General features: G+C 48.7%; 7 protein-coding genes across 11 annotated transcripts; 4 read left to right on the top strand and 3 right to left on the bottom strand.

Moving 5' to 3' along the window:
* Window positions 1-71: 71 nt before the first annotated feature.
* FOXG_06090 (uncharacterized protein) lies at window positions 72-2,475 on the top strand. Its single transcript, XM_018384598.1, has one exon. It carries the CDS (start codon window positions 808-810, stop codon window positions 2,269-2,271), a length of 1,464 nt encoding a protein of 487 aa, XP_018241729.1. The 5' UTR covers window positions 72-807; the 3' UTR covers window positions 2,272-2,475.
* A 766-nt stretch (window positions 2,476-3,241) lies between these two features.
* FOXG_06089 (uncharacterized protein) lies at window positions 3,242-5,388 on the top strand. Its single transcript, XM_018384597.1, has 2 exons — window positions 3,242-4,009; window positions 4,083-5,388. Exons 1-2 carry the CDS (start codon window positions 3,445-3,447, stop codon window positions 5,051-5,053), a joined length of 1,536 nt encoding a protein of 511 aa, XP_018241728.1. The 5' UTR covers window positions 3,242-3,444; the 3' UTR covers window positions 5,054-5,388.
* Window positions 5,389-5,404: 16 nt separating this feature from the next.
* FOXG_06088 (transcription initiation factor TFIID subunit 2) lies at window positions 5,405-11,280 on the top strand. Of its 3 annotated transcripts, XM_018384596.1 has the most exons (4): window positions 5,405-5,469; window positions 5,562-5,607; window positions 5,831-9,719; window positions 9,772-11,280. In XM_018384596.1, exons 3-4 carry the CDS (start codon window positions 6,084-6,086, stop codon window positions 10,633-10,635), a joined length of 4,500 nt encoding a protein of 1,499 aa, XP_018241727.1. In that variant the 5' UTR covers window positions 5,405-5,469; window positions 5,562-5,607; window positions 5,831-6,083; the 3' UTR covers window positions 10,636-11,280. The 3 variants fall into 3 exon arrangements, with proteins under 3 accessions (XP_018241727.1, XP_018241725.1, XP_018241726.1); XM_018384594.1 differs by having other exon boundaries at window positions 5,562-9,719; XM_018384595.1 differs by having other exon boundaries at window positions 5,405-5,607.
* FOXG_06087 (uncharacterized protein) lies at window positions 9,719-13,963 on the bottom strand. Its single transcript, XM_018384593.1, has 3 exons — window positions 13,557-13,963; window positions 13,185-13,505; window positions 9,719-13,137 (listed from the first exon to the last, which is right to left on the bottom strand). The coding sequence occupies exons 1-3, from the start codon at window positions 13,677-13,679 to the stop codon at window positions 11,383-11,385; spliced, it is 2,199 nt and encodes a 732-aa protein (XP_018241724.1). The 5' UTR covers window positions 13,680-13,963; the 3' UTR covers window positions 9,719-11,382.
* Window positions 13,964-14,345: 382 nt separating this feature from the next.
* Window positions 14,346-20,212, top strand: FOXG_06086 (NEK protein kinase). Its single transcript, XM_018384592.1, has 3 exons — window positions 14,346-14,654; window positions 14,739-15,206; window positions 15,265-20,212. Exons 1-3 carry the CDS (start codon window positions 14,615-14,617, stop codon window positions 16,914-16,916), a joined length of 2,160 nt encoding a protein of 719 aa, XP_018241723.1. The 5' UTR covers window positions 14,346-14,614; the 3' UTR covers window positions 16,917-20,212.
* On the bottom strand, window positions 15,264-21,066 carry FOXG_06085 (uncharacterized protein). 3 transcript variants are annotated; one of them, XM_018384589.1, is made up of 2 exons: window positions 20,255-21,066; window positions 15,264-20,166 (listed from the first exon to the last, which is right to left on the bottom strand). In XM_018384589.1, the coding sequence occupies exon 2, from the start codon at window positions 19,034-19,036 to the stop codon at window positions 18,689-18,691; it is 348 nt and encodes a 115-aa protein (XP_018241720.1). In that variant the 5' UTR covers window positions 19,037-20,166; window positions 20,255-21,066; the 3' UTR covers window positions 15,264-18,688. The 3 variants fall into 3 exon arrangements, with proteins under 3 accessions (XP_018241720.1, XP_018241721.1, XP_018241722.1); XM_018384590.1 differs by having other exon boundaries at window positions 15,264-20,162; window positions 20,255-21,050; XM_018384591.1 differs by having other exon boundaries at window positions 17,336-20,166; window positions 20,906-21,050.
* A 342-nt stretch (window positions 21,067-21,408) lies between these two features.
* FOXG_06084 (uncharacterized protein) lies at window positions 21,409-21,507 on the bottom strand (the record flags this gene model as incomplete). The annotated part of the gene is made up of 1 exon (XM_018384588.1): window positions 21,409-21,507. One exon carries the CDS (start codon window positions 21,505-21,507, stop codon window positions 21,409-21,411), a length of 99 nt encoding a protein of 32 aa, XP_018241719.1.
* Between the last annotated feature and the right edge of the window lie 4,298 nt (window positions 21,508-25,805).

The raw sequence follows: 25,805 nt of genomic DNA, 5'->3' as shown, positions 1-25,805 counted from the left end.
TTTACCAAGCATTGCGGCGTCTCAATAAAGCAATCTATTGAGATTTTACGGCGATGCCAATGTTCTTTGCAGGATTGCCAAGTGCCGTTCTTCCGTGACAAGAATGACAAGAACCTGCTGGTTTCTGGGCATCGGCCTGACTACATCAGTAGTAAAGACCATGTTTATAAGAGCCGCAAGATCCAGCTCTGAACTAAAGAGATTCGAAGTGTCATGAGTTCATCAGCCTTCGTCTTTTCTTGTTTCTCGATGTAATTAACAGCCTTTTCCAAGGATTTCATCGCCATTATCACCAACTTTTGCTCCCACCCCCACATTCTCAACCCAGTTCAACCCCACGACCATGACGCAACTCGAGATTCTAGAACACCGTTGTTTGTTACCGGTTTTAGTGCAGACCCCAAACGATATCAGTATGGAACTGGAGGGGACCCCGCGACAATCGCCGTTGGGTTTAGCAGCACAACTACCAACCCGTACCGACTCCAAATTCTCAGTCGTCAGCACTGCGTCATCTTCTGCTGCTACCACTAACGGCGACTTACCCTTTACCACTAAGACAAAAGAATACATGGACTCTCTGCGACCACCTTCGCCAAAGCAATTCGAACGAATTGCAATTGTTCAACAACAACGCGAACAAGAAACAAAGCGCAGAGATCGCGAGCGCAGGCGCTGGTCGCGCGAAGTCCAGCGTCAGCGCAATAGAGCTGCCAGTATGTCGACAGTCAGTCAGGACGACCAGCGCAGGCGCAAGCTGCGCGCACTATACAGAAAACCTTTAGAGGGTATCGCGCAAGAAGAGAGATGCAAGGGTTTGGTTTGGATGCAAGTACAAGATGGGTCACTGCAATTCGAGAAGCTCAATTTCGACATGCGACATTGCCACGACCGAAAACAGAAGCTGATAATGAAGCTTTTGATAATTCAAAAGCGGACGGTTTTGTGAAACACAAGTCGGCGAGTGCACGAGAGAAATGGAAGAAGGCGAGCGCCGTTGCGCGACGAGCAGGTCATGATGACCTTTTGTCAGATTCTGAATCTTCAGAATCGTCTTCCGACGAAGATGCCTCCCCCGAAGAACGAGTTGCTGCACGAGCACGACGTGAGAAAGCTACTGCTGCGCGGAAACATGAGGCGCGCATGATGGGCATTCGATACTTCCTCGAGATGGTCGACCAGAAACACCGTTACGGAAGTAATCTTTGCCGTTACCACGAGGTTTGGAAGCGAACAGACACAAATGAGAACTTTTTCTACTGGCTCGACTATGGTGAAGGCCGCAACGTTGAGGTTGATGGCTGTCCACGCGATCGACTTGAGCGGGAGCAAGTTCGATACCTGTCTCGTGAAGAGCGCCAGTACTATCTTGTTGAAGTCGATAGTGAAGGCAGACTCTGTTGGGCGAAGAATGGCCAGCGCATTGATACCACAGAAGAGTTCAAGGACAGCATACATGGTGTCGTGCCTGTGAACGATTCCACGCCGGCATTCAACGCCGCAGCCCAGCCTGAAGATGCACGATCCCTCGAATCTGTCAGCAGTTCCAGCTCCGATTCTTCCCTAGAGTCACGACGGGAGGCAGACCGGGCAGCCAAGTATGCGACCCCTGATTTTGACAACAGTCAGGGTATGAACAAAGTGTCCCAGATTTCAGCGTCCACGATCTTTAACAAGTTAATGCGCAAATCTGTCCGGAAGAATACATGGATCTTCGTTGCAGACACAAGCTTTCGCATGTATGTGGGCATCAAGGATTCAGGAGCATTTCAACACTCGTCCTTCCTCCAGGGTAGCCGGATATCAGCAGCTGGTCTCATCAAGATCAAGAATGGTCGACTATCGTCTCTCTCACCACTGAGCGGACACTACCGCCCTCCCGCAGCGAATTTCCGTGCTTTCGTTGCAAGCTTACGGCAGTCGGAGGTTGACATGAGCCATGTCTCTATCTCCAAGTCGTATGTTGTGTTGATAGGACTGGAGGCATATATCAAGACGAAGCGCAAGGGCAAGGACTTTGCTCAGCGTGTGGGACACAGGAAAGATAAGATAATAGCCCCAGAGGAGGCGGCGCGAAGGGAAGAGGAAGCCAAGGACAAGAGTGAGAGTGCCGCGAAGGAGAGAGAGGTGCTACAACGAGAAGAGGCAGAGAAGCAAGAGGGAAGACCAGTAAAGAAGGCCTTAAAGAAGCTTGGCATTAAACCAACAAAGGAGGAGAAGCAGGCAGCCAAGAGGGAGAAGAAGGAGGATGTCGAGAAGATGCACGTATAGTAAGACTCTTGGTGTTTGGCGAGGTGTTTTGGTTTTACGATATTATACCCTTTATGTATAGAGCGGTCCCCGGATTATGGTTCACGACATCAAGTACGAATACCCAAGATCATGAGTATTTTCTTTGTGCAGCTGCCAGTTCTGGCTATCAAATGATATTGCTGTGAAGCTCATCTAAGCTGTGTAAAAACCCTAGCCCAGTTATCCCATAGCTTGAATAGAGTTTCAAGACTTAACCTAGAATACCCAATAAGCGAAGGTATCAGCATGAATAAGCACAGAAAGGCCGGTCATGCATACCTAAGGTAGGTACTCAAAGGGAGGCAAGAAAAATGAGGTCCTTTATCATACATAAGTGATAAAAATAACTGATTTGAAGGTCTTCTTAGTCTATATTAGACTGAAGTCCGAGGACAGAGGTCCAAGGTTTCCTTGCCCTTTAAGGTTACTCCTTGCACAATATGTCATCCTATCGCCCATACATGCCATCTACAATACCCTAAAGCCATGATGTATTCGAGGGGTCTCACTATACGAAAGCAGAAATTAATTCAGTCGCAACCTAAGCGAACACTTGAAGCTTTTCAGTAGAACACGAAGCTTTTTGGTTGAAGTATTTAAGTTGTTGGAAATTTTCTTCATAAACTCACACTCTTCTGTTGCCTTATGTTTGTGGTCGAGACACAATAATATCATTCCAGAGGAAATGGTAAAGCATGTCCTTTCACTCTGTTCTAGTAGTCCATCACATTAGCTAGAAACCCGAAGCCATTGGAATTTATCGCATTGAACAAGGCGCTGGCTTGTTGATTGATAAACAATACACTATAGAAGTCAGAGAGACAGCTTTTCGAGGTGCGCATGACCAACTCATTTGCCCAGATGGCTCCAGCGCGTCAACGCCCTGTAGCTTTGCATTTGTCAGTACGATATAGGGGGTACAGTGGCGCACCTGCCCTGAAATTGCAAGAACACTGGCGCTCAAAATCTTGGCTTGGTGCAAGACGGAGCCAAGCTTCCACTGACTGCAAACGTGCAGTACAGACCGGTCGCACTCGCACCGAAGCCGCGTTTGAAAAACCCATCAACATCGACGACGCCATCTTCAAACTGAGCTGGCGGACTGAGAGAAATACATCTTTGAAACCATGCCAGGCATTTTGTCGTCTTCCAATGGCTTCCGTCACCCGTTCCTCGCGGCGCGCTGAAGCTCCGCACCAGCATCACCCGCATCACCACCTGACGCCCCCAGCAGGAGTATTCGCACATGCCCAGGGCGGAGGAGGAGGAGGAGGGCGCAACAAGAGGGCACTCGACACCCACGATCGCGATTTCGATGCGATCAAACCGAAAAGAACGCGATTAACAGTCGAGATCTTCGCAAAGGGCACTCACGGACTCCGTGATTCCGATATCGACAACAACAAAGCGCCACCACCCACGCGCAGACCTGCTGCGACGCCTACAGTGGCGAGTGCGACACCGATACCCCCTCCTCCTACGACCGACAGCGCGACATCGAAGCCGAAGCAGGAGCAGACTCTTACAAAACACCAGAGCAAAGTTATCAATGGAATCAAACATGAACTCGATCGGTTGCAGCCTCAGCCGAGCGATACTAATACCCAGGAGCAAGGCCGCAAGCTGCGCTCTCAGGAAGCTACAAGGTTTAAAAGTGAACTTTCTGCCTATTTTCCTGAATACGATGAGGTGATTGGGAATGAGCCCAAGGAGCAGCGTACGTCCAAAAAATTCCCCATCGTTCACCTGAATGTTGCCTGCAAAATACAACATTTTCTGACTCTATATAGAATTATTCAATGTTGACACGCCGATCGTAATCGTTGATTCCGATCCACGACGCGCCGTTTCAGAAGACAAACGCGCGATCCCACAAACTCACCACCCCGCAATTGAATATCCTGTACGCGGGTACGGCGATGCCCTCTTCTACAATGTATTCGATTGTCAGCAAGTCGATCTAGGGTTTCTAGAATCGCAGTCGAAGAACAAGACCATCGAAGATCCTTTACCAGATAAACTATTTCAGCCAATACATCGTCGAGCTGAGCGGCTGGAGAGATCAATACGTAATACTGAGAAAGGCAGAGCACAGCACGAAAGGGACCAAATTATCCGACTTCTCGAAGGACTCCAAGGTCATGACTGGTTAAGAGTCATGGGCGTGAGTGGTGTGACAGAGACGAAGAAGAAGACATTTGAACCTGCTCGTAACCATTTCATCAAAGGATGCCAGGCTATCCTTGACAAGTTTCGAAATTGGGTGTTGGAAGAGAAGAGACGGAAGATGGAGAAAGATAAGGCCCGGGCTGAGAAGGAAGAAGAAGAAAACTCATCAAGTGTTGAAGAAGACGAAGCTGGCGATGATAGCGAAAATGGTGATGCAAGTGACTCAGAATCGCCAGCAAAGCAACTGCAAGAGGAAGCCATGGCAAGATCCAAGAATGCCAAAGGTTCAAAGAACCGAAAATCGACTCCTCAACCAGCTGTAGCCAAAATTCCGCGTCCTGCAAAAGCAGCACCGGCTCCGAAGCCGCCAGAACCACCTAAGGAGTTCAAGTCGTTCTTCAGCAAGAGATATGAGCGTGAGAGCGCTCTGCATCGACACAGGCGCACAGGGAGGAAGATTATGGCATGGGGTCTACCCATCCCTGAGATACCCGAGGTTGATTTTGATTTGCCGGAGGAATACCGTGATGAAGATACCCTCAAGGCTCGCGCGAGGAAGCAGCGCCGTGAACGAAGACGCAGCAAGCAGTGAGTGGTTCTTGTTTGGCTGTTTGTAATATCATTGCAGGTGAAGAGGATTTGCAGGCCGGCTGTACTAAATGGGTTGGCGTTTCGGGAGGGATCTGAGACGCCCTGTTAAGGGCGATGGTATCACAGTTGTCTGATTGGGATTGTGCGTATAATTCGAGAATCATCATGAGATGCTGTATTAGAATTGTGTCCTGCTGTAAATCAAATTGGGCTGCGAAGCCAATGACATGTGACGCCTGTTTGTTGCTCAACAAGTTCCAACTTACCTCTTAAGGATGAGAGGGCATAAACAGACGTTCAGTAATAAATACCTGATAAATGATAGAGAAATGTCCAATGCTAACATGTCTTTTTTTTTTTTTTCCCCCTCTTTCTTTTCTTTTCTTTTCTTTTCAGCGAGAGAGTGCGGCGGATGAGGTGAGTTACGCTTCTCGGGGTTTCTTGGTAGTGGAGCGCTCGAGATTTATCATCTTCATTCTTCTGTTTGTTCTTTGTTAATAGAATGACAGAGATGTGAGTTTGCTGCCCACCCAATCCGCCCATTGCGCAAGACAGGTACGTACCGCGCAGTGAGCCTCATGAAATGGATGGAGTGAAGCGGTCCGTGCACGCCAGCTTCCTGACGCGCCGCGAGCTGTCTTCCTTCTTTTGCAAAGTTCACGACGAGAAGTTAATATACGGTCATTTTCCGGGTTTGCGCGAATTGCGCTTTTGCAGCATTTGTATTTAACAACAAGGCCATTTCTTTACTAATTCATTGGCCAAACTCTTCTAATAGCCACGTTACCCCTTCCGCTCCTCACTTCACGCTGAACCAACTCCGCAAACCCCGTTCAGATTGCGCCGACACCTCGAAAGAAGCACAAGACTGCGCAACGAGAACAATAGGAATTACAAATACACCTAGCGACTCCGAAGGCTTCTTTGCGCTGCGCATCAGGCTGAAACTTCTATCGATGCAGAGTCTGTGAACACCAGCTCGCTGGGGCCCTCAGGCCTTCGTTCCTTTACCCTGCCTACCACCACTCAACATGACTACACTCGCCATGCCACAGGAGCCTGCGCCTGCGAATCACTCTCTACTCGATATAGACGACGAAGCGGCCTCTACAGAAGATGGATCAGTGCTCGAGTTCTTCATCATCAAGCAAGAAGTCAATCTCGAGGTCAATTTTCGCGATAAGCGCATTGACGGAACGACCGATATTTTTCTTGTCGTATTCAGCGATAAGATCGAGGACATAGTCTTGGACGCTGCAGATTGCGACATCGATACCGAGAACATTTTCATCGCTGATATTAAGGAGTCAAACGGTGATCTCGTTGAGAGTCATAGACGGAGAACGACAGCGATCTACAATGATCCATACGCCAAGCTCACTCACCCAAAGAGTTGGAGTTTGAGAGCCGACCACCACGATATTCGCCGCAAGCGTGCCCAGTCGATATTCCGCAGCCGCAAGAACGATGTCCCCGCCGAGAATAGAGAGTTCGAGGGGTGCACACCGGTCTATCGATCGCTGAAGGTGAACCTGCGCGGTAAGGCCGAGCCGGATCGCCCGAGGCTCATCATCAGGAAGTCTATGATAGGTCTTGATGCGAACGAGAGATCCAACAAGCAGTACAGAATCACCATACCATTTACCCATAGAAACCCCCGAGATGGGATACAGTTTGTTGGCGTCGATCCCCTGGACAACCGGTTCACGCACATGTACACACGAAGTTCGATACATCCTGGGACTGCTTCGTGTATTTTCCCTGGTATAGATGATCACGGATCACGTTGCGACTGGAGGATATCAATCAAGTACCCCCGTACCTTGGGTGATGCTTTGCAACAAGCGCTTGCTACACAACAAAACGGTAGTAACCCCGACAAGATGCAGATTGATGGCCAGGAGCGTATCCATAACCTTGCCGAGGAAGATAAACTCCGCGAGATGTCGGTTGTCTGCTCAGGTTTCCTTATGGAAGAGACCGTAGATCCCGAAGATGATCACAAAAAGATAATGACCTTCGAGCCTGAAAAGAAGGTGTCTGTACAGAAGCTTGGTTTTGCAGTGGGCCCATTTGAGCATATTGATCTTTCATCTGAGTTTAGAACAGAAGAAGACGAGGTCAAACTGGGTATGAATGCGCTCAAGGTTCACGCATACTGCCTACCACACCGTGCCGACTGGGTAAGGAATACAGCAGCAGCCATCACTATGGCAGCTGATTTCTTTACATTCACGTTTGCTCGATATCCGTTCGGCAATTTCAAGCTCTGCTTCCTTGATGATATGATTCAGGACACTGTGGCTCTCTATTCCATGGCTTTCGTCAGTAATCGATTACTTTTCCCAGATGACATTATCGATACCGAGATCGATGTCACAAGAAAGATCGTTCAAACATTGGCGTACCAGTGGATAGGGATCAACATGATACCGAACACAAGAAATGATCTATGGCTTATCGTTGGCATCGCGCATTTCATGACAGATCTCTTCATGAAGAAAATTTGCGGAAACAACGAGTACAGATTTCGGATGAAGACACTATCCGACAAGCTTGTTCAGATGGACGTCGAACGGCCATCTCTTTACGATCTCGGCCCTTACCTGCATTTGGGAGAGTTCGAGATGGACTTTATGACTCTGAAAGCTCCCGTGGTTTTCTTCATCCTGGACAAGCGACTCATTAAGGCTTCAGGAGGACACGGATTGACACGCATTCTCTCTAAACTGTTGACAAAGGTTCAGATTGAATCTTCTGACAGGGCTACTATCCTTGAAACAGAGAAATTCCGAACAACTTGTGAGAAGGGGGCAAAGTATCGGCTTGAGAGCTTCTGGAGCCAGTGGGTTTACGGTTCAGGATGCCCGCGATTTGATGTCAAGGCGAAATTCAACAAGAAGAGGCTCTGTGTTGAGCTTACGCTAAACCAGATTCAATTCCAGACAGCGAAGAAGCCGCCGCTAGACAAGAATGATTTCCTACGCGTCGTCAAGGAGCGCCGCTCTGGTGTTAAGCCAGGCGAAGTACAGCCTCTGTTTACAGGACCGATGACGGTACGAATCCATGAAGCCGATGGAACGCCTTACGAGCATATTCTGGAAATCCGCGAAGATGCCACAAGGTCTACCAAATTCGAGATTCCATACAATACGAAGTACAAGCGGCTCAAGCGCACGCGTCGCATGAAGGAAAAGCAAAACGTTGGTGCCAGTATGGATGCGGAGAACTTGGATGATGCGCTCCTCTACTGCTTGGGCGACGTTCTGCAGACGCCAGACGAACAGGCACAATGGGAGTTGATTGATTGGGACCCCGAAACTGAACGAAAGATGGACCAAGAGTCGTACGAATGGATACGTGTAGATGCCGACTTTGAATGGTCTTGCGATATGAAGCGGACTCTTGAGCCGTACATGTACGTGTCACAATTGCAACAAGATAGAGATGTCGTTGCTCAGCAGGATGCTATGCTTTACCTGACCCATGGCCCTTTGCACCCCATCGCGTCAGGTTTTCTTACCAGGACGCTTGTGGACCGCCGCTACTTTCATGGTATCCGAACCATGGCTGCTGAAGCTCTACCACGACAGGCCAACATCAAGGATCTATCAATGCTTGGCCTTCGACAACTGATGAAGGCTTTCAGCGAAATGTTCTGCCACAAAGGTACGAACCAACCAAAGCCGAATGACTTTTCCGACAAGAAGCAATACAATGTTCAGTGTGCTATTATCAAAGCCATCGCTCAAGTGAGAGATGCTCACACTTACAAATGTCCGCTTGACGCTCGCCAGTTCATTCTGGACCAACTTCTCTTCAACAACAATGAGGACAACCCATATTCTGACCACTTTTACATCGCTACCCTTGTGGAGGCTCTTGCTACGTCTCTCATCCCTTCCAAGCAAGATGATTGGTTTGCGATGCAGAACAAAATTCCTAATGAGGACGAGAAGCAGTTCCTCGAAAGGGCCATAGAGCAAATCGAGAGAGTTTTACGGCGAGATGAATGGACCCATTCATACCAGAACGTTTGGACTATTGCTGGTCTAAGTGCCAAACAACGATTGATGAAGGCGGAAGTAATCCCAAAGAAGTACAGTGATTTCGGGCAATATCTGTTGGACGGAACGAGAGATCTTATTCGGATCAAGGCCTTCGAGGCTCTGATTGACCTGGGGGCTATGTTGGATCCGACAGTGTTCTCATTCTTAACATACTCGCTTATTACCGACCGGTCACCGTACGTGCGAAACAAACTCATTGAGGCCGCTGCCTCCGGACTCGCAGCCATCGCTTTCGGAGAGCATGCTAAGGTTGTTAAGAACGACCCTCGGCCAGAAGATGAGGGAGATCTTCTGCTTGTGCAGGACAGTGCTCAGGAGATCGAGGCAAGAAAAGAGATGTTTGCGAGAAAAGAGAACCTGGATGCAGCGCTCAAGGCTTTACGAAGAGAGATGGATGAAACCTACGGAGGCGACGAACGACACTATAGCATCGCGATGCGTAAGGCGTTGGATCATCCGAGTCTCGGCCGTGGTGAGATGGAAAGTATGCTAGATTTAGCGGCGATGATGTTTGAGGAGGCTGGCGATTGGGTTATTACGCTCCCCTTACCAAAGGCTTGGAAGGTCGAGAGGCCTGTGCAGCAGCTCTCTAATCGCGTAAGTGCTACATTATTTACAAGCAAGTATGTGCTGGTGCTAACTTGGACAGTTGATCATGAAATTCAAAGCTCATTACAGGACGACACCCCGGGAGCCAATCGTACAAGCACCACCTCTTCCACCTCCCGCTCCGCCTGCCCCTATCATTGAGCAGAAGCGACCTGCACCTTTGCAGAAAACATCTTCTATCAAGATCAACACCCACAAGACAGCCTCTGCCCAACGCCCAAGCGTTCCTCCACCTCAGCGACCCAGCGCCAGTGCCTCTCCAGTTGTTCAAAGTCCAAAGCCCACTCTACCAAAGCAAGAAAGAGATACCATTGTTGCATCACCAGGTCTGTCTCGACAAGCAAGTGCTACGTCTTCATCGGGATCCAAACCATCTTGGCCCCCTGAACCCTCATCTGCTTCTAGTATCAAGCGTCCTCGACCTGAGAAGGATGAACAGCATACCCCGGCACCAAAACGCGCAAAGGTTGATAAGCCATTTGATTCGGGTATCCCCAAGAAGAAAAAGAGCAAAATCATCACCTTAAGGGTTGCCCCAAACCGTCTTGCTCCTTTGTTGAGGAAAGAAAAGAAACCAAACGGTAATGGCCGAGTATCTCTCCCCTCAGGGGCGCCAAGAGACGGCTCTGCCCCTTCTCTGAGCTCAAGATCAGATTCCATCACGGCCAAACCCGCCAGAAAACCTCTTCCTGGAGACGCGGCGCGAAGACCGTTGCCTGGAGGCCCGGCGTCATCGCCACATCCTACACCGGAGAGAAAGGTCTCACTAAATACTCCTTCGAACCCTACACCGAAGCCTAAGTCTGCAAGTCCTGCCACGAGCACACCCCCTCCTGCAGCAGCGCCTACTCAGCGGCCCAAGATCAAGCTTATTCGAAAGCCTCAACCACCACCAGCCCCCTAAAAATTGAAGCCGAAGGGGACATCATCTCGCTGACTGATGCTAAAGCAGCCCACTGATTGCAGCAAGTTCGGCTCAATCATGGAGCAGTTTGCAGTCCGCCTACTGGCAAATAATATGCTGCCACCAAACTTACTATCATTTTGGCCTCTTACTCGTCCCTCTGGGGACCTGGCAAGTAAGTGTGGCTAGTGACGAGGAGCCATTAAACAACGTCAATGTCAATAGGAGCATAAGAATGTGATGTGAATTGAACGCAAGATGCAATACGCGGGGAATGAGGAAAAGAATTTTTACCATTACGTTCGAACGAGAAGTTGCAGGAATTTATGGAAGCTGGTTTGTGGTGTTTCACGCATTTGGTATAGGGGCAGAGGTCACTGAAAAACTGCATTTTCTGGCGTTGGGAGCGCAACATAGTATGCGAAAGCCCTGATGAGTGAGAGGGATGCAATGAGACGTGATGAGTATGTAGGCAGATTTGGGGACCATTCATCAGGATATCCCGTCAATGATAGTCACCCCCGTGATGTTCTGACTACTTCATGCATGTCGAATACCACCCAAGGTATTAGTGAAGAGCACTTTATGAAGGCATCCTGGTTTCAGATTCAAATTGGGTATTAAGCAATGTATCTTCGTTTCGTCTTAAGCAAGAGGTACGCCGCGCCCCTCCCACTATGAGTAAACAACTGCCCAACTCTCGACTTATATGCCCATATCAAGTGCGTCAAACCACTGGAAGAGATCCTATCCCTCCAGGTGGCTACCGCCTTCTTTTGCTTGGGCCTCGAGAAAAGCCTTTCTTAAGTTAAACCTCTGAAAGCCATGTTTGTTGACAAGCCGGTTGTGAGCTTTCTGAGCGCGCTCCTGTTGAAGTTCTTCGCTATCGTCAGCTGGAGAACGGTGAAAGTCCACACTCGTAGCAAAGTCCAAATCCGCATCGTCACGGTCTGTCCAGATACCCTCGTGGTGAGAAGGCACATCGCGTCCTTCACTAAGATGCTTCATGACTAGAAGGGCCGATTTTCCAGGTGTAAGGGTGGTACGTTTGAGGGCTTCCACGACAAATTGGCGGGGGTAGCCCATTGATTCATAGCGAGTTATCCATTTCTGAATTTCTCGAGAATTAGACTTCTCTGAGCTCTGAGGCTGGTTTATCCTGGGAATAGCTCGGGAAGAGTCGAAGGAGGCTGGAAGAGACCGTCGAACTGTTCGGGTGCTTGGTTTTGGGTTCGGTTTCGCAGAGGAAACAGCTCGTCTGGGAGCGATTTGTTCTGTAAAGCTGCTGTCATGATGTCGTCTCATGGGCTGAGCGTGTGATTCTCGCTGTCTCTCACGAGAGGATATCTGCTGGCGATGTTTATTCAGGTGCAATGGTATTGGTGTAGTATCCAAAGCTGGATGATCTGGCAGTGAAATATCCACAGATTGGTGTCGAGTATCCTGCCTTAATGCTGGCCGTGTCCCGAGATCTTGTGATTCTTCTTGCATCGGGGGAAGGGGTGGAAGGTGTTGCGAAGCTTCGCTTTCACCAATATAACCTAGCCACTGAGAGGTTCTTAGTACACCAGGAGATGTTTCTTGGGCACGCTGTAGCTTGGAAGTTTCTTCGGCGTCGGGTGTAGACGGTATCTCCATGTCCTTACTGTAGCGTCTTTTCTTAAAGCGCTCCGGTGAGGCTAAGGGAGGCTCACCAGCGGTTCGTTTCAAACTTGACGCGGCGATTGGGGGTGAGGATGGTACCTGGCTTTGCAGTAAACCGCGCTCTTGACCGTCCTCGAAGTCAATGTCCTGACTGGGGTCCATGTCAGGAGCTGCACCTTGTGACTCAGGGTCTGCATCCTCGCTGTTTACTTCGAAGCTCTCCATTATCTCGAGGAAGTCCATGAGGTTCTCTTCATAGCAGAGATGTAACTCGTTGACAGTGTGCTGATCTGGTTCAACAAAGCCTAGGTTTTCCGCGACCCTGTACCAGTCGGTCAATTGGCTGTCCTGTGATACTGGCGCATCCCGGGCAGCTAGCATAAGATCAAATAACTCTATCTTCTTTCCATTGATGTTAAGACTTCTCTTGATGTCTCTCTCGGTGACTTTGATATACTCGTCAAGATCTTGATACCAGTTGTACCTCAGAAGAGCGAGAGCTTCTTCTTCTTGTTCTTGTTCTTCTTCTTCTTGACCATCTTCTATTGATGGCCGAGGTTTGTTAGCTTCTCTCGGGCCTTGTGATGGCACTGTCGTAGGTTGAGGTTGTGGTGCTCTGCGGATAGGGCCAGCGTCTACTTGGTTGTTCACGCGTTGTGCAGGGGCCCTTTGAACGGCAGCCTTCCGTGGGACTCTGATAACGGTATTGTGGTCTTCCGCAGTGTTTTCTGAGGTGCTCGCAACGGGGCCGGCTTCTGCAGGCGCAGAGGCTGCCATACTCTCCAATTTTTTCCTATCCAGGAACTGCAGCTTTTTGATCCAGTGATCACGCCAAGATTGTGCAGTATGTCGAGGATTCTACGCATGTGAGCTTAATTTGCGTCGCCTTATTTGCGAAAACTTACAATCCTTTCGTACTCGTACCATATCTGGTTTCCTTTCTGTTCGTCTGGATGGTTTAGTGCCCACCTAGTAAGTTTCGCGTCATCCTCAGCAGTAAACTTTGTCCGTGTTGACTTTTTGGCTTGATTGCTGCCCACCGGTCTTGGCTCGTCTGGATGGCGTCCTATTAGGTACTTATCCTTGATTTGGATATACCCGTTCTTCACAGAGTCCTCAATAAACTTCCATGAATAGGATCCAGGGGGGGCATCTTTTTTTCTGAGATGGTCCGCAATGAGCATATCAGCATGTTTTTCCAGCATCACGACCTTGCCACCATTTTGCTATCTTAAAATCAGCGACAGCGCGTGAATGAGTTTGCTGGATCAACATACCGTGATAAGCTCTGTCCATCGGTTTCTCATCGGTACTCGATGTGACAGCCAAAACTTCCGATCCTTGAATATGGTACCGCCCTCCGCACCTTCGACTCCATCGTATGTGACTGCCGGTGGCATTGTGATGAGCAGGCTTTGTCTGAGCTATGAAAGGGATAAGGCGCTGGTCACTGAAGATCGCGTCAGAGGTTGGGCTAGAGGTGCACCAACGACTCTGCAGATGTCAATTTTGGCAGCGTGAGTCAGCTCAAACTCTTAGAAAAGTCGATAATTTCATCGCATGATGAGACGCGCCCTCAATTCGGCCAAACTTTGGTTACCGCCCGCGGTCTTGATGTTCTCTGGGTGCAAGTCGCCCTGATGAAAGCCACGCGTTGAAAGGCATCGCGCGCTCACGTGCCAGTAGATGTATTCAGTTAAGCACGTTTAAGGTTTGCCTAAGTGCATAATGCTGAAGCCACTGTAATATGGTTAGAATTGCTATTAAACTATGTAGAGTTGCTAAAATAGCAATGCAACTCCTGCATTATGCTCACCTTATCTTGCATATAATTGACCTGATCTATTCTTGGCTGTTTTGTTCGACAGACTTCTATCGGTGGTGATCGTTTCGCTCTACCTAGACCAGAAAGAGAACGACGTCACCTCTTATCGATAAGAGCTTCCCGGGCTATCACCGGTTATCGGTAGCTTTGCCCTTGGTTGCCATGGTAGCGACGATGGAGTGTTTACTTCCAATCAGAACCGAGGCCGTGGGACGAGTGGCCGGGATTATTTGGGTCTAAGCTACAAGTTGCACGAACAACGCAAAATAGATCCATTCACTTAGCTACTTCAAGCTGGACCTTGCCTTCTTCCTTTTTCCTCCTCTTCCTCTCTCTCCTCTCATCCATCTCTTTAACATCAAGCTTACTACTACTAACCAAAGCAGGTTGTGTTTGTTCGTTCTTGTTTCTGCGTCCTTCATCGCATCTGCATTCACACTTTCACGGCCTAGCGAGAATTTACTTGTTTGCATGGGTTGAGTTTGCTTGTTCACCGTGAATAACTTCATCATGTCTTCCGAGGACAAGTACGAAACGCTGGAGAAGATTGGTGAGTCTATCGAGTTAGCAGCACTCGTCTCGATGCGCCGTGCTATCAATTGAGCGACAACTCTAACTCGCCGTCTTCTTCTAGGCCATGGCTCCTTTGGCATCATCCGCAAGGTCCGTCGCAGGACAGACGGCTTCATCATGTGCCGCAAAGAAATCTCATATCTACGCATGTCCCAGAAGGAGCGCGAACAACTTCACGCCGAGTTCCAGATTCTATCGCATCTGCGCCACCCAAACATTGTCGCCTATTACCACCGTGAACACCTCAAAGTTAGCCAGGACTTGCATCTTTACATGGAGTACTGCGGGAATGGCGATCTAGGCCGCGTTATCAAGGACCTCGCACTAAAGGGCCAGCGAGCTCAGGAAAGCTTCGTCTGGAGTATCTTCAGTCAGCTCGTCATGGCGCTTTACCGATGTCACTACGGTGTTGACCCTCCAGAGGTTGGCGCCAACGTGCTTGGGTTAACACAGGGAAACGCTGCTGGCGGACCCAAGGTTCCCGCTGGAACAATGACTATTCTACACCGAGATTTGAAACCTGAGAATGGTGAGACCTCGATAGTGGATCCCTTTGTTTACGAAATTCGAAACTGACAGTGTTTTAGTCTTCCTTGGCGAGGACAACTCTGTCAAGCTTGGAGACTTCGGTCTCTCCAAGATGATCAAGTCCCACGACTTCGCTTCTACCTATGTCGGTACCCCCTTCTACATGTCTCCCGAGATATGTGCCGCGGAGAAGTACACATTAAAGTCCGATATCTGGTCTTTGGGTTGCATCATCTACGAGCTCTGCGCACGCGAGCCACCCTTCAACGCAAAGACGCATTTCCAACTTGTGCAGAAGATTAAGGAGGGCAAGTTCCCTGCCTTGCCCGACGTTTACTCTCCCGAGCTTTATCAGGTTATCAAGGACTGCCTCCGTGTGAACCCTGATCGAAGACCTGACACTTCTGAGCTCCTGAACCTGCCAGTGGTCAAGCTTATGAGGAAGGAGAAGGAGGTTGTTGACCTCAACAAATCTCTCCGCCTCAGAGAGGATGCTTTACGTAAGAAGGAAAGGGACCTCAATGAGAGACTTGTCAATATGGAGAGAGAAAAGGACGTTATCCGAGAGGAGCTGGACTCATCGCTACGGAGAGAGTGGGAGGTTAAAGCACGTCTCGAGATTGACCGTCTTGCCAACGCAGAGATCGAGCAGCTCCAAAATCGCTTCGAAGCCGAGGTTCAGGCACGCGTCGAAGCTGAGCTGCAAAAGAAAACAGTAACATTTTCCGGCTCAAGACCTGAGAGTCGAGAAGATGAGTATGCCTCATCAATGGGCAAGTCGGATTACAAGTCCGACTATCCTCACTCTTCCCTCGGTGGCAGCGAGGTCGAGTTCCCCTCCACAACAGATCTCACTGAGTACTCCATCGATAGCCCCGAGGCGCCTCGAGAGACTAAGAAGACAGCTCGCACGCCTTTCAGCCGTGCGCAGACCATGTTCGTCGGTAATCCTGCTGGTACGCCAATGGATGTCGAGATGAACTCACCAAGCCCTATCGCAATTGCGTCGCTATCTCTTTCTCCTCGCCGCAATGGCAACACCAAGGCTCCTACCACTGCCAATGGAAACATCTTTACCGCCAACGCCAATCGAACCTCCGCCGATTCCCGATGGGATCATCCTCGCGATACCTTGTCCGATTCTGAAGATGAAGACGTTGTCCCGTCGCCAACACGAAACATCAAGTCTTCGAAGAATCCCTTCACCTCCAAGACACGACCTGTCCTCACTTCTCAGAAGTCGTGCCCCATGAACCGTCTCAAGACCCAACCATCAACCTCGGGCTTCGTGTCTAAGCAGATGCCTCCACCTGAGGCTCCGAGGTCGCCCACTCGCCGTCTGAGCAAGATTCCCTCAGCGGCAAACCTCCAGTCCGAGGCCAACAGCCAGGGCTTGACGCGCGCCTCATCACTCAACAACAAGAAGAACAGCAGCAGCACCGATGATGTCCTGGGCAAGGTTGCTGCTAAGAATAACATTCGAGGCCGAACCCTCGTCGAGCTTCAGCAGGCTCGCGCAGGCGGTCGTCCCATGAGCGCCATCGTGATGCCCAGCACAGGGGAGAACGTCAGCCCCAAGAGGGCATTCCGAGACCGCATCGGAATTGAGCGCAAGTCAAGTGGTGACGAGCCCGTCGCTGTCTGGGATCCGGAACGAGACGAGATGCCTAGTCCTTTCCTGGTCCGACAGCGACGGATCGCCCGGGTGTAGGCCGCCTCCGTGCTAGTCGCATGAAAAGAAGTAATGATGAAGAAAGCTGGTGTGTGGTTGTGGTTTTGTTTTTTTATGCATTAGAGGCGAGCATCATGATATTGCTTTGGAGGGTCAACGCTACCCTCACATACCTCTTTGTCTCTCGTTTTGATTCCCCCTTTCATTTGTCTTACCGCAAGCTGAGAGGGAAACGAGAGGCTTTCCCAATGGATATCCCCCTCACACGTGAGGGTTTGGAAATGATACATGGAAACACTTATGGGCGTTTTTGGCGCGAGCACAAGGATCATGGCATGCATGGAATGGAATGGGTTATTACATTTTAAATGCTCTGTTGGTGTGCTTGTTACTTTTAATGGACAAGGATTTTAGCATTGTTATTATGAGTTGAACGTCTAAACTACTTGCGAGGAATGGTGGGATTGGATCGAATTCGGTTGAGTTGGATTGGGCTGTTCTTGCGTATGTTTATTCTTAGACGTTGTAAAAAAGATAATGACACACTCTTCTACATACTCGACCTCTCAAGCCTCTCTCTCAATCGGGTGAATAGCATTGTTTGGCCCCCAAATCTCCAACGGCTTCTCATAGGAACGCATCTGCACTTTAGAACTCGGTGAGCATCCAATGAAATGAGCAGCCGTTAAAGTGCAGCATTTTGCAGATAACCCTTGTCTATTCAAGACATACAACGTCATTGGACAATCCATATCATCATGAGAATGGATGTGTACCCAACTTACACCAACTCTTCTCCATCATGAACCCAACGTACAGCGTCGTCTCCCCTTCTCGCCTCATTTTCCAAGGCCAATGAAAGAACCAAACTGTTGATATATGCTTTCAATCCAGGTCATAAATCATTTTTCAATCCACCTGTCGAGTCCAGCCTTGATCTTCACACACGTCAGCAACTATACTACAACCCTTTAGTGTTGGGCATCACTGCGTCTCCCCCATAAACGATGCTTCCACCCGCCTTGCATATGCATCCCCAGAGCTGCACCCCAGAGCCAGTCGTGCAGGTGAGGCGTTCGACAATGTAAAAGCACGACTCGAAGTGGTCCATTAAAAAACACAATGCGGTGAGAGCTCTCGTGATGAGTACCGCCATTGGCAGGGACATCCATGCCTTTTGACATTAGCATCACATCATGAGGAAACAATCTTCCAAAGATTCCAAGAAACAAAGGTACATGTCGTAGTAAAGCTTTGTTATGACAATACAATAATCAACAAGGGGTATTTTTCTCCAAGCACACGCTTCAACACCAAATTTGTCTGAGTAAGGTAAGGAGTCCAAGCATTTGACACAAATGCCCGAGACACGAACATATATCCAACAACAGGCGCTATTCAACGCCAGATAGCACTAAACTGAACCCAAGAAAACGCAGATAGACAATAATAGGAACAAAAACATTAAAAAATAGGCCAGGCCGTGAGGCCAATTCCATCTTGCGTAGACGTAGCGTAGCGTATTGTAGCCGTGAGGCCCATCAATCTTCCAAAAATTCCCACGTCCCAGGTTCCCTTCCTGACCTTTGATTCGTCATGGCTATAGACCGAGCCTGAGAGCAGAATGCATTTCGCGATGCAACGAGCACGGCGGTCCTGTGTAACCCGCGCAGGACTTCGTCTCTTTTTCGAACTCTCCCCTATTTCTTTTTCGAATCTTTTCTTCTTTTTAGACTTTTGTTTTACTGTAACAATATTTTGTAAGTGAGTAATCTCGGCCACACTTTCCCACCATCTGGTAGATGATCTGTTTAGTGCCGTGAACGATGAGAACTGCTGTGACGATGAGAGTGACCATGGCTGCGATGAGAGGAAGAATGGTGCGACGAAGAGTGTCGGTGTCGGCTCGAGCTACCACTACTCTCAAGATCCCGCTCCAAACTTTCAACTCTTGACCGATAGCCCTTAACAATCTCCTTGATGTGGGCGATACGGTCGAAATCTACCTCGAGCTCATCCAGCTGCTGAAGAATCTCGGTATACCGAGCAATTTCTGCGTCGGCGCCGCCGATGATTCCATCAGCTTCGTCATATTGCAGTTGGGTAAATCGCTGCGCTTCATGACTCAGGTAATTAATCCGTTGTTCGATACTAGCCATAAGATGATCAAAGTAACGGCCTAAAGCAGAAAGTGAGGAGCTGTCGAGTAGTAGAAGGCCTTGGCTACTGGCGCGACTAGCGGCGCGCGAGCTGCTGGACCCCCCTCCCAGTGCCGCCCTGCCCTTGGCGAAGCAGCTGGATCTCCTCGTTGGTGAGCCCTAGCTGGGTGTCCGGAACAGCCTGTGAGGACATGACGGGCAGCAGCTGGAAAGGCTGCTAGCTATGGCGTGGGGAGACCAGGTGAGTCGCAAAGTAGGCGGCTGCGGTTGAGATTTGGGGGGTCAAGTAAAGGTTTTGGTTTTTGGGATCGTCGCAGAAGAGCAAGTGGGTTGAGGATGCGGTATGAGTCGAGCAGGTGGGCGAGGAGATATTCGGTTTGTGTATAAAACAGCTGCGGCAACTCGTGACATGGGCTATGCTGGATGAGAAGAGACCGACGGGCCGATGGCCTGTTGACACGATTGAGTTAAGAACACAGCGTTGGTAATGACACCAATGGACAAGATACCACGGCGCACAAAAACGACAATGATAGAGAGATATGCGAGGAGGATCGCGGCGACGGCAAGGGTGAGGATGATAGCGGATGCGACGATGCTAGAATGGGCGTGGGGTGTGCTGCGCAGAGCATCATGATATCGCGGCCAATACGATCATGAGCATCATCGGTGGTGTTGAGTCGGTTTTCAGTGGCTTCGGGGTGTCAGGTAGTTCGTCTGGAGGCTCCCGGACCTCAGAGCGCCCGGAGAGAAACGAGGAGAAGAGAGAGCGATCGAGGGAGTTAGGTCTCTTTTGGGGAATAGACGGAAGAGGTGTGATTGGAGAATCGGGGGAGGAACCCAAGAAGACGGAATTGGGCTTGAGGTGGAGGGTGGGGGAGATGGACTCGAAGCAACAAAGTACCGGTACGTATCGTTTCGTAAGGTCGGTCGGTCGAGTATGGAGGATGGAAGGCCCGTTTCGGTGAAAGAGGCAGGGATGATTTGACGAGGGGGTTTGCTTGATGATTGCGACCCAAAAGAAAGATATTTTCTTTGGTATTAGGATGTAATGTGGTGCGGTCTGGTACGGTGAGTTGAGATGCTGTAGAGCCTATGGTGACAAAGCTTGATATCGTTGAGTAGTCTAACTGAACAAAAGATGATCATTAGCCTCTATCCTCGGCTGTGTGTAAGGTAATTAATTAGGTGATGGTGTTGAATAAGAGAAGAACTAACCTCCACTACCAAAGTTGTACCGTGATATGGATGGATGAGATAAGATGGGGGGAGGGGAATGGAGTGGATGAGATGGGGAAGGAGGATAACTGAGAGGTGGTTGCGGTTGCAGCTGCGGTTGCACAATTTGGTTACAATTGCACGTGCAATTGCAATAGCAATCAATCAATTAATCCGGCCGCGGTCAAGGTAAGGGCGGACAGGTAATACTTTATCACTTTATATAGTAATATTAAGGTTGATGCCCGATTGATTGATTAATTGATTGCGCTGATGGATAAGTGAGGTAAGGTAGGTAGGTACCGACAGAGCGGTCACTGATGGAGCTGGGAGCTCTTACAGCCAGCCAGAGATAGCGCGCGCTAATTGGAGCTCCCTGTCATTAAACGACGATCTCAAGAGGTCCAAGAGTCGGCTTTTTTTGCTTCTTCTGCCTTGTCTCTTCTAATCAAGCGGGGAACGACAGATGAGAAAGACGCAAGGCAAAAGAGCAAATGAATTTCTGGTATCAACAGTGAAGTGAACTGGAGGACCACTGCCGTTTGCTGTATTCAGGCCTGACAGGGTATCATTTAGGCGTGAACCAGGACCAACTCGGCGGCCATGATGCTGGGGGCATAAAGGTCGGTGAGAAAGAAACCGGGAACCCACGGCGAGAGATCTCGATGATTATTGATGGCGTCGTACTAGAGGAGGAGAATATGAATCAAAGGGAGAAAAGGGTGGAAAAAGAAAAGAGAGGGAAAGAGGAAAAGAGGAAACAAGAGTTGAAAGACAAAAAGAAAAGAGTGGCTTCTTTATTGAGGTCGACTATAAACATGAAAGACGACAACTTCACTCAAATCAGGAGACAGATCATGATACAATACACGTCCACGGGCAACAGTAAACATACGACACCTTGATTCTAATTGCCTATTCCATGAGACGGAGATGAATGACCATGCCCGGGAACTCGGATCATGAGCCGTATATTTCTCACTCGGTGAGACTCTCTATACTACCTAGGTAAGTTAAGTTAGGTGCTTTAACTCACCTCGGTTCGGCTTCCATGTCGATACTAGACCCAGACACAACAAATATTAATGATTCCCATGTTGACTTTTCCGTGCCTCTGCTGACCATGACCTACAAAGTAGGGTCTATCCCAGTCTCTAACCCATGCTCACCATCACCACCACGAGCCACATTTGGCGGAGGCAGCCACCGCGGGGATCAAAGCTGAGGAGCCCCGAGCACGACATGTACTCCATTGTATCCCATTGTCTGTAACATGTACAAGACACTTGCTGTAATGGCAGGTCATAGATAAAGTGCGTACATGAATTATCGTGACGATCCTCCGTCGACTATCAGCACACCCACCAAACTAACTAGATATCCCCAGGTACTGCCCAAATTGGTAGGTGTTAATGTCATGCGCACGTGTATCTCCCGTCCGATCAATGCACTCCCTGTTCGTTGTACTTACACCTCCAATGCTCGCGAATTCCTTCTACAACACCAAAACAAGAAGCGTATCCATCGCGATATCAGCCGACGCACGAGCCCAGCGCCTACTGACTCAGCCTGAAACCCTTCCTCATCACACAATAAGTTGACTGTTGGCTATGTCTCATACGTAAGTAAAGAAGCACAATCAACTCACTAACTCTGCTCTGTCGATCCGGAAATCGGCAACCATCTCCCCGAAACACAAACCCCCAATATCAATGGGTGATGACTTATTGGGTGATGTCTTGTGGCGCGCGCCAGACGAAACACATCCCTGACACAGCACAGCACAGCACAGCACTACACAACACACCAAAAGGATAAACTACGATAATCATTACCCGTTCGTTTGCTTGTCGAGTTCGTCTCAATACGTGTTGCAGTTCGTCTCGCTCTTTACACTGCAGGTCCAGATGTATATTTTCTGCAGATGCGTGACTGCATCATGCAACTACTGCTGACCTGCAGCACTCTTGAGCCTCAACATGACGTCTATAAGTATCAGCAGCAGCACTCACTCACCCACAGGCTCATACATTTCATCAACCTCGGAACATTGCCGTTTCTCTGCGCCTCCCCCGCCCTCGCAACAACCTGAACTGCCGCATCTTGACCTCAGATGATACCCTTTTTCTTCCCGGTCAAATTTGCCTGTTCTCTGTTTGCGTTGCATCGAGTGGCACGAGGACAGCCAAAGGATCGTGTCAAATGCAGCTTGCCGCTGCAAGTAATACCACCCTTGCTCGTGCTATCATATGTTGTGCGCCGACTTCAAAGACTGGTCCTCGGTCGATCCAGCCACGAGCAAGCCATGTCGTGCTCCCTTGGTAGACTTTCTCCTTCGTACTGGGCAACCATCCGGAGATCCGCTAGGGCGCCATGCTGTGTAACGACTTCTTCCATCAAACTTGTTTGATGTGGGAGTCGTGCAAGGTCGCTCCATGCTCTTGCGACGAGAGCGCTGACAAAAATTGTAGTCACTTTTGGCTCATGTCACCTCCAATTTGACTGAGTTCATCAGCGAATGCTGGGAGGAGTTGTACGTGCTGTTCCACGGGCGCAGTCACTCAGATCTGGCTGAAGTCTTCCTCTTTCGCTCACAACAACGTTTCTTATCATCACACAAGAGGTCGCATGGCCAATGAAGTAACGTAGAAAAAAAAAGAAGAAATGATGTTTCTTACCCCGAGAGTCGCTAAATTAGTAATAAGTACTTGTTCATACGTGGTCTTTCAACCATAAAGCCTGTATCTATTCAATATAAATCCCAGTACGTGCCATAGGAAGCTCAGATTCAGACCTTCAGTCTGTCTCATGACTTGGTTTTCTATTTAATTCTTCTTATTGGTATAGTTCGGATGTTTTCCATTGAAGCCCTGGGTCTTTTTCTCACTACCTAGGTATGTTTGTTCTAGTGAAAGTTTGAGGTTACCTGTTGTGCTCAAGGATGCGATATTCGAACACAGGCTCTTCGGGATTGTTGGAGGCGATATCCCTTGGTTTAAATCGTTTCTCTTCCGTTCGCTAGGTCTATACCCGTAATACACTGCTATCTCATCCTATCAATCGTGATGTACTAGTCCAGTCTCATCTTCAGCGATGCCCATGTTGCTATCATGCATTGACCTGACCACTGTTACAATGCTTTTGTTTTCGACTTAAGTCGCTTTACTATAGTGGAAACATGATCGAGCAACTTTTATGTATCTCGGCGTCTAAAGTTCGCATCGAACTATTTGGGGCGGGTGATGCATCAGTATCATAGATCCCCAACCATCAACACTCGCCTAAATACCAGATAAAACGGCACTGCATAGGATCCATTGCATATATCCCAAGTCTTTTAAGTACTATTTCATGCGAGAACGACGACTTGTCTTCTGGTGATATTCTGTTTCACCGGCACAACACAAACCCCCTACTCGGTGGGATTGGTGAGGGCGGAGCTCTACAAGGGACTCAAGTATTTACACAGGAGATGTGATACTCAGCACTTCTCCAAGATACTATAGCTGGTTTCTTTACCCCTTACTGCCTTGATGTTCATTAGATTGTGATGCAACTGGTGTTTATCCTTGTTGAAGTCTATCGTCGTCTGTTGAGTTTCAGCGATAGGTTCCCATGAATGCTCGACAATGATCTTAATGGATTTAATCCTATGTATCCCTTGCTATATCTGACTGCATCAAGTCGTTTCTATATCTGAGGTTGATTGACAGTCATAATTCCGCGCTTCTCATATCTGAACTAAAGTCATGTCGGATCAGGTGGCATTCCATGATATTTTTGGAAGCCAATATTATTCCAACCCTGGCGCTGATAAGTCAGGACAGGCTTTCCTTCTGCGTTGATATTTTAAAACTTCATTTATTGTTTCGGAGCTCATTCATATCGAAATTATTGCAGTGTGTTGAAGTATTACGGAACCTTTAAGCTCTTGGATGGGGGAAATGGCTTTCTTATTGAAGTTTTACAGAAAAGAACGAATGCATTTGACTGTTATTCCATCTCATAAATGTCAATAATCTTCTGAAACTAAAATTTTCAGTTCAATACAATACTTCTCAATAAGCCCTCAAAGTCTTAGCTTCGCAACTCACCTCTGTTTGCTGTCGTCCTTATCTGGCCGACTCTTCAGGTGACATGACGATATTCGCAATCTACCATATGATACATCGAGTTCTGATGCTTGGAGAATTTAATAAAGTTACCAGTAAGTTTATCGCCATGGGACACGTTTGATAGCTTTAGAGTCCTGGTCTAGTGGTGACATTGAGTCGATATCACAGACTGCCTTCACTCTTCGCTGGGCAATGCTTCCTCCTGTACCATTGTTATACGGCTCCGGGTAATAACTCCATGAGTCACTATGGGTATTGAATTTTCTGCGGGTTTTACGGTGGTACAGCATGTTGCAGGCTTAACCCAACTCAAGGGGTTGGTCTGGAGATGACGAGCGTACTGTCAGGAAGGCCAAGGCTATTGTTTCTAAGTATGTTGGCTGATAGATACCATAAAATGGCCATATTTTTGTTTTCATATTCTTTTTATGATGCGCTCCACATGGTACAAGTATTTTGTTCCTTGTATTGCCTTGACTGTTGACGCAGCATTGCCTCACCATCAATCCTTATGGCCATGACTCTTCGAGCGTTGCCAGTACGTATGTATATCATCAGCTTATTTTTTCGAGTAACATCAGTTTTTAATTGCATTTGGGACTATCAACACATTTATTTGGATGTCTATCGCGAAGGAGCTCAACATCTGTAGCGACTCATGGCATACATGAACTGGCTTGCAGCAGCTCGAGACTGGCCGATTTACTCCTGCCTACTACCCTAAACGGGTCATATCTGGGTTATACTCTTCATGTCATCAACTCTCCCCTGTAAAAATTCTTTCTTGGCACGCACTGTTAGTGCACTGTTAGGAGCGGGATTTTCTACGGGCTACTCGGCCACACAATACTGCGGGGACGCCATCGGCTCCCTAACAGCAGTTTTCAGAGAAGGAATTTTGGAGAGTTCACCTTCTCTGACAACACCTTTGTCGGATCTAATGGCGGCACCTCAGAACCAGAACGCCTTAGATATCGGAGGACGGTGCCCGTGGCATCGGTAGCGACATCCTCCCGATCAACGACGCCGATTGCGATGGGTTTTTCCCCTTTGAAGGCAAGCCGCACCGCCGGCCTCTGATTCCTTCCCAAGGTTTTTCCCTGCCGCCACGACAGTCGACTACGAGCTACAACTTGGTTACTGGAGATTGTGGACTGCGTCAGCAGATGTAGTGATGCGTGAGAGAATTCTGGTCGGTGGAAAAAGCTCGACAGTAGATTGCCCCCGAACCCGCTGACGGGTGACGGGCTTGAGAAATACAGCACCTTTTGTGCCATTGGTATGCTGGATGGTGAAGGAAGCGGGGTTTCCCTGTACCTAGCTAGCTCAGCACGTCTTTTGCTCCAGTAGGAGATCTGGCTTCGTTACAGCCACCCAGACGAAAAATATACAAACAAACAAACAAAAACAAACAAACAAACTCTTCATGTCAATAA

Source organism: Fusarium oxysporum, chromosome 2 (assembly GCF_000149955.1).
Source record: "Fusarium oxysporum f. sp. lycopersici 4287 chromosome 2, whole genome shotgun sequence".
NCBI classification, from domain to species: Eukaryota; Fungi; Ascomycota; class Sordariomycetes; order Hypocreales; family Nectriaceae; genus Fusarium; species Fusarium oxysporum.
This window is presented reverse-complemented; position numbering and strand designations above follow the sequence as displayed.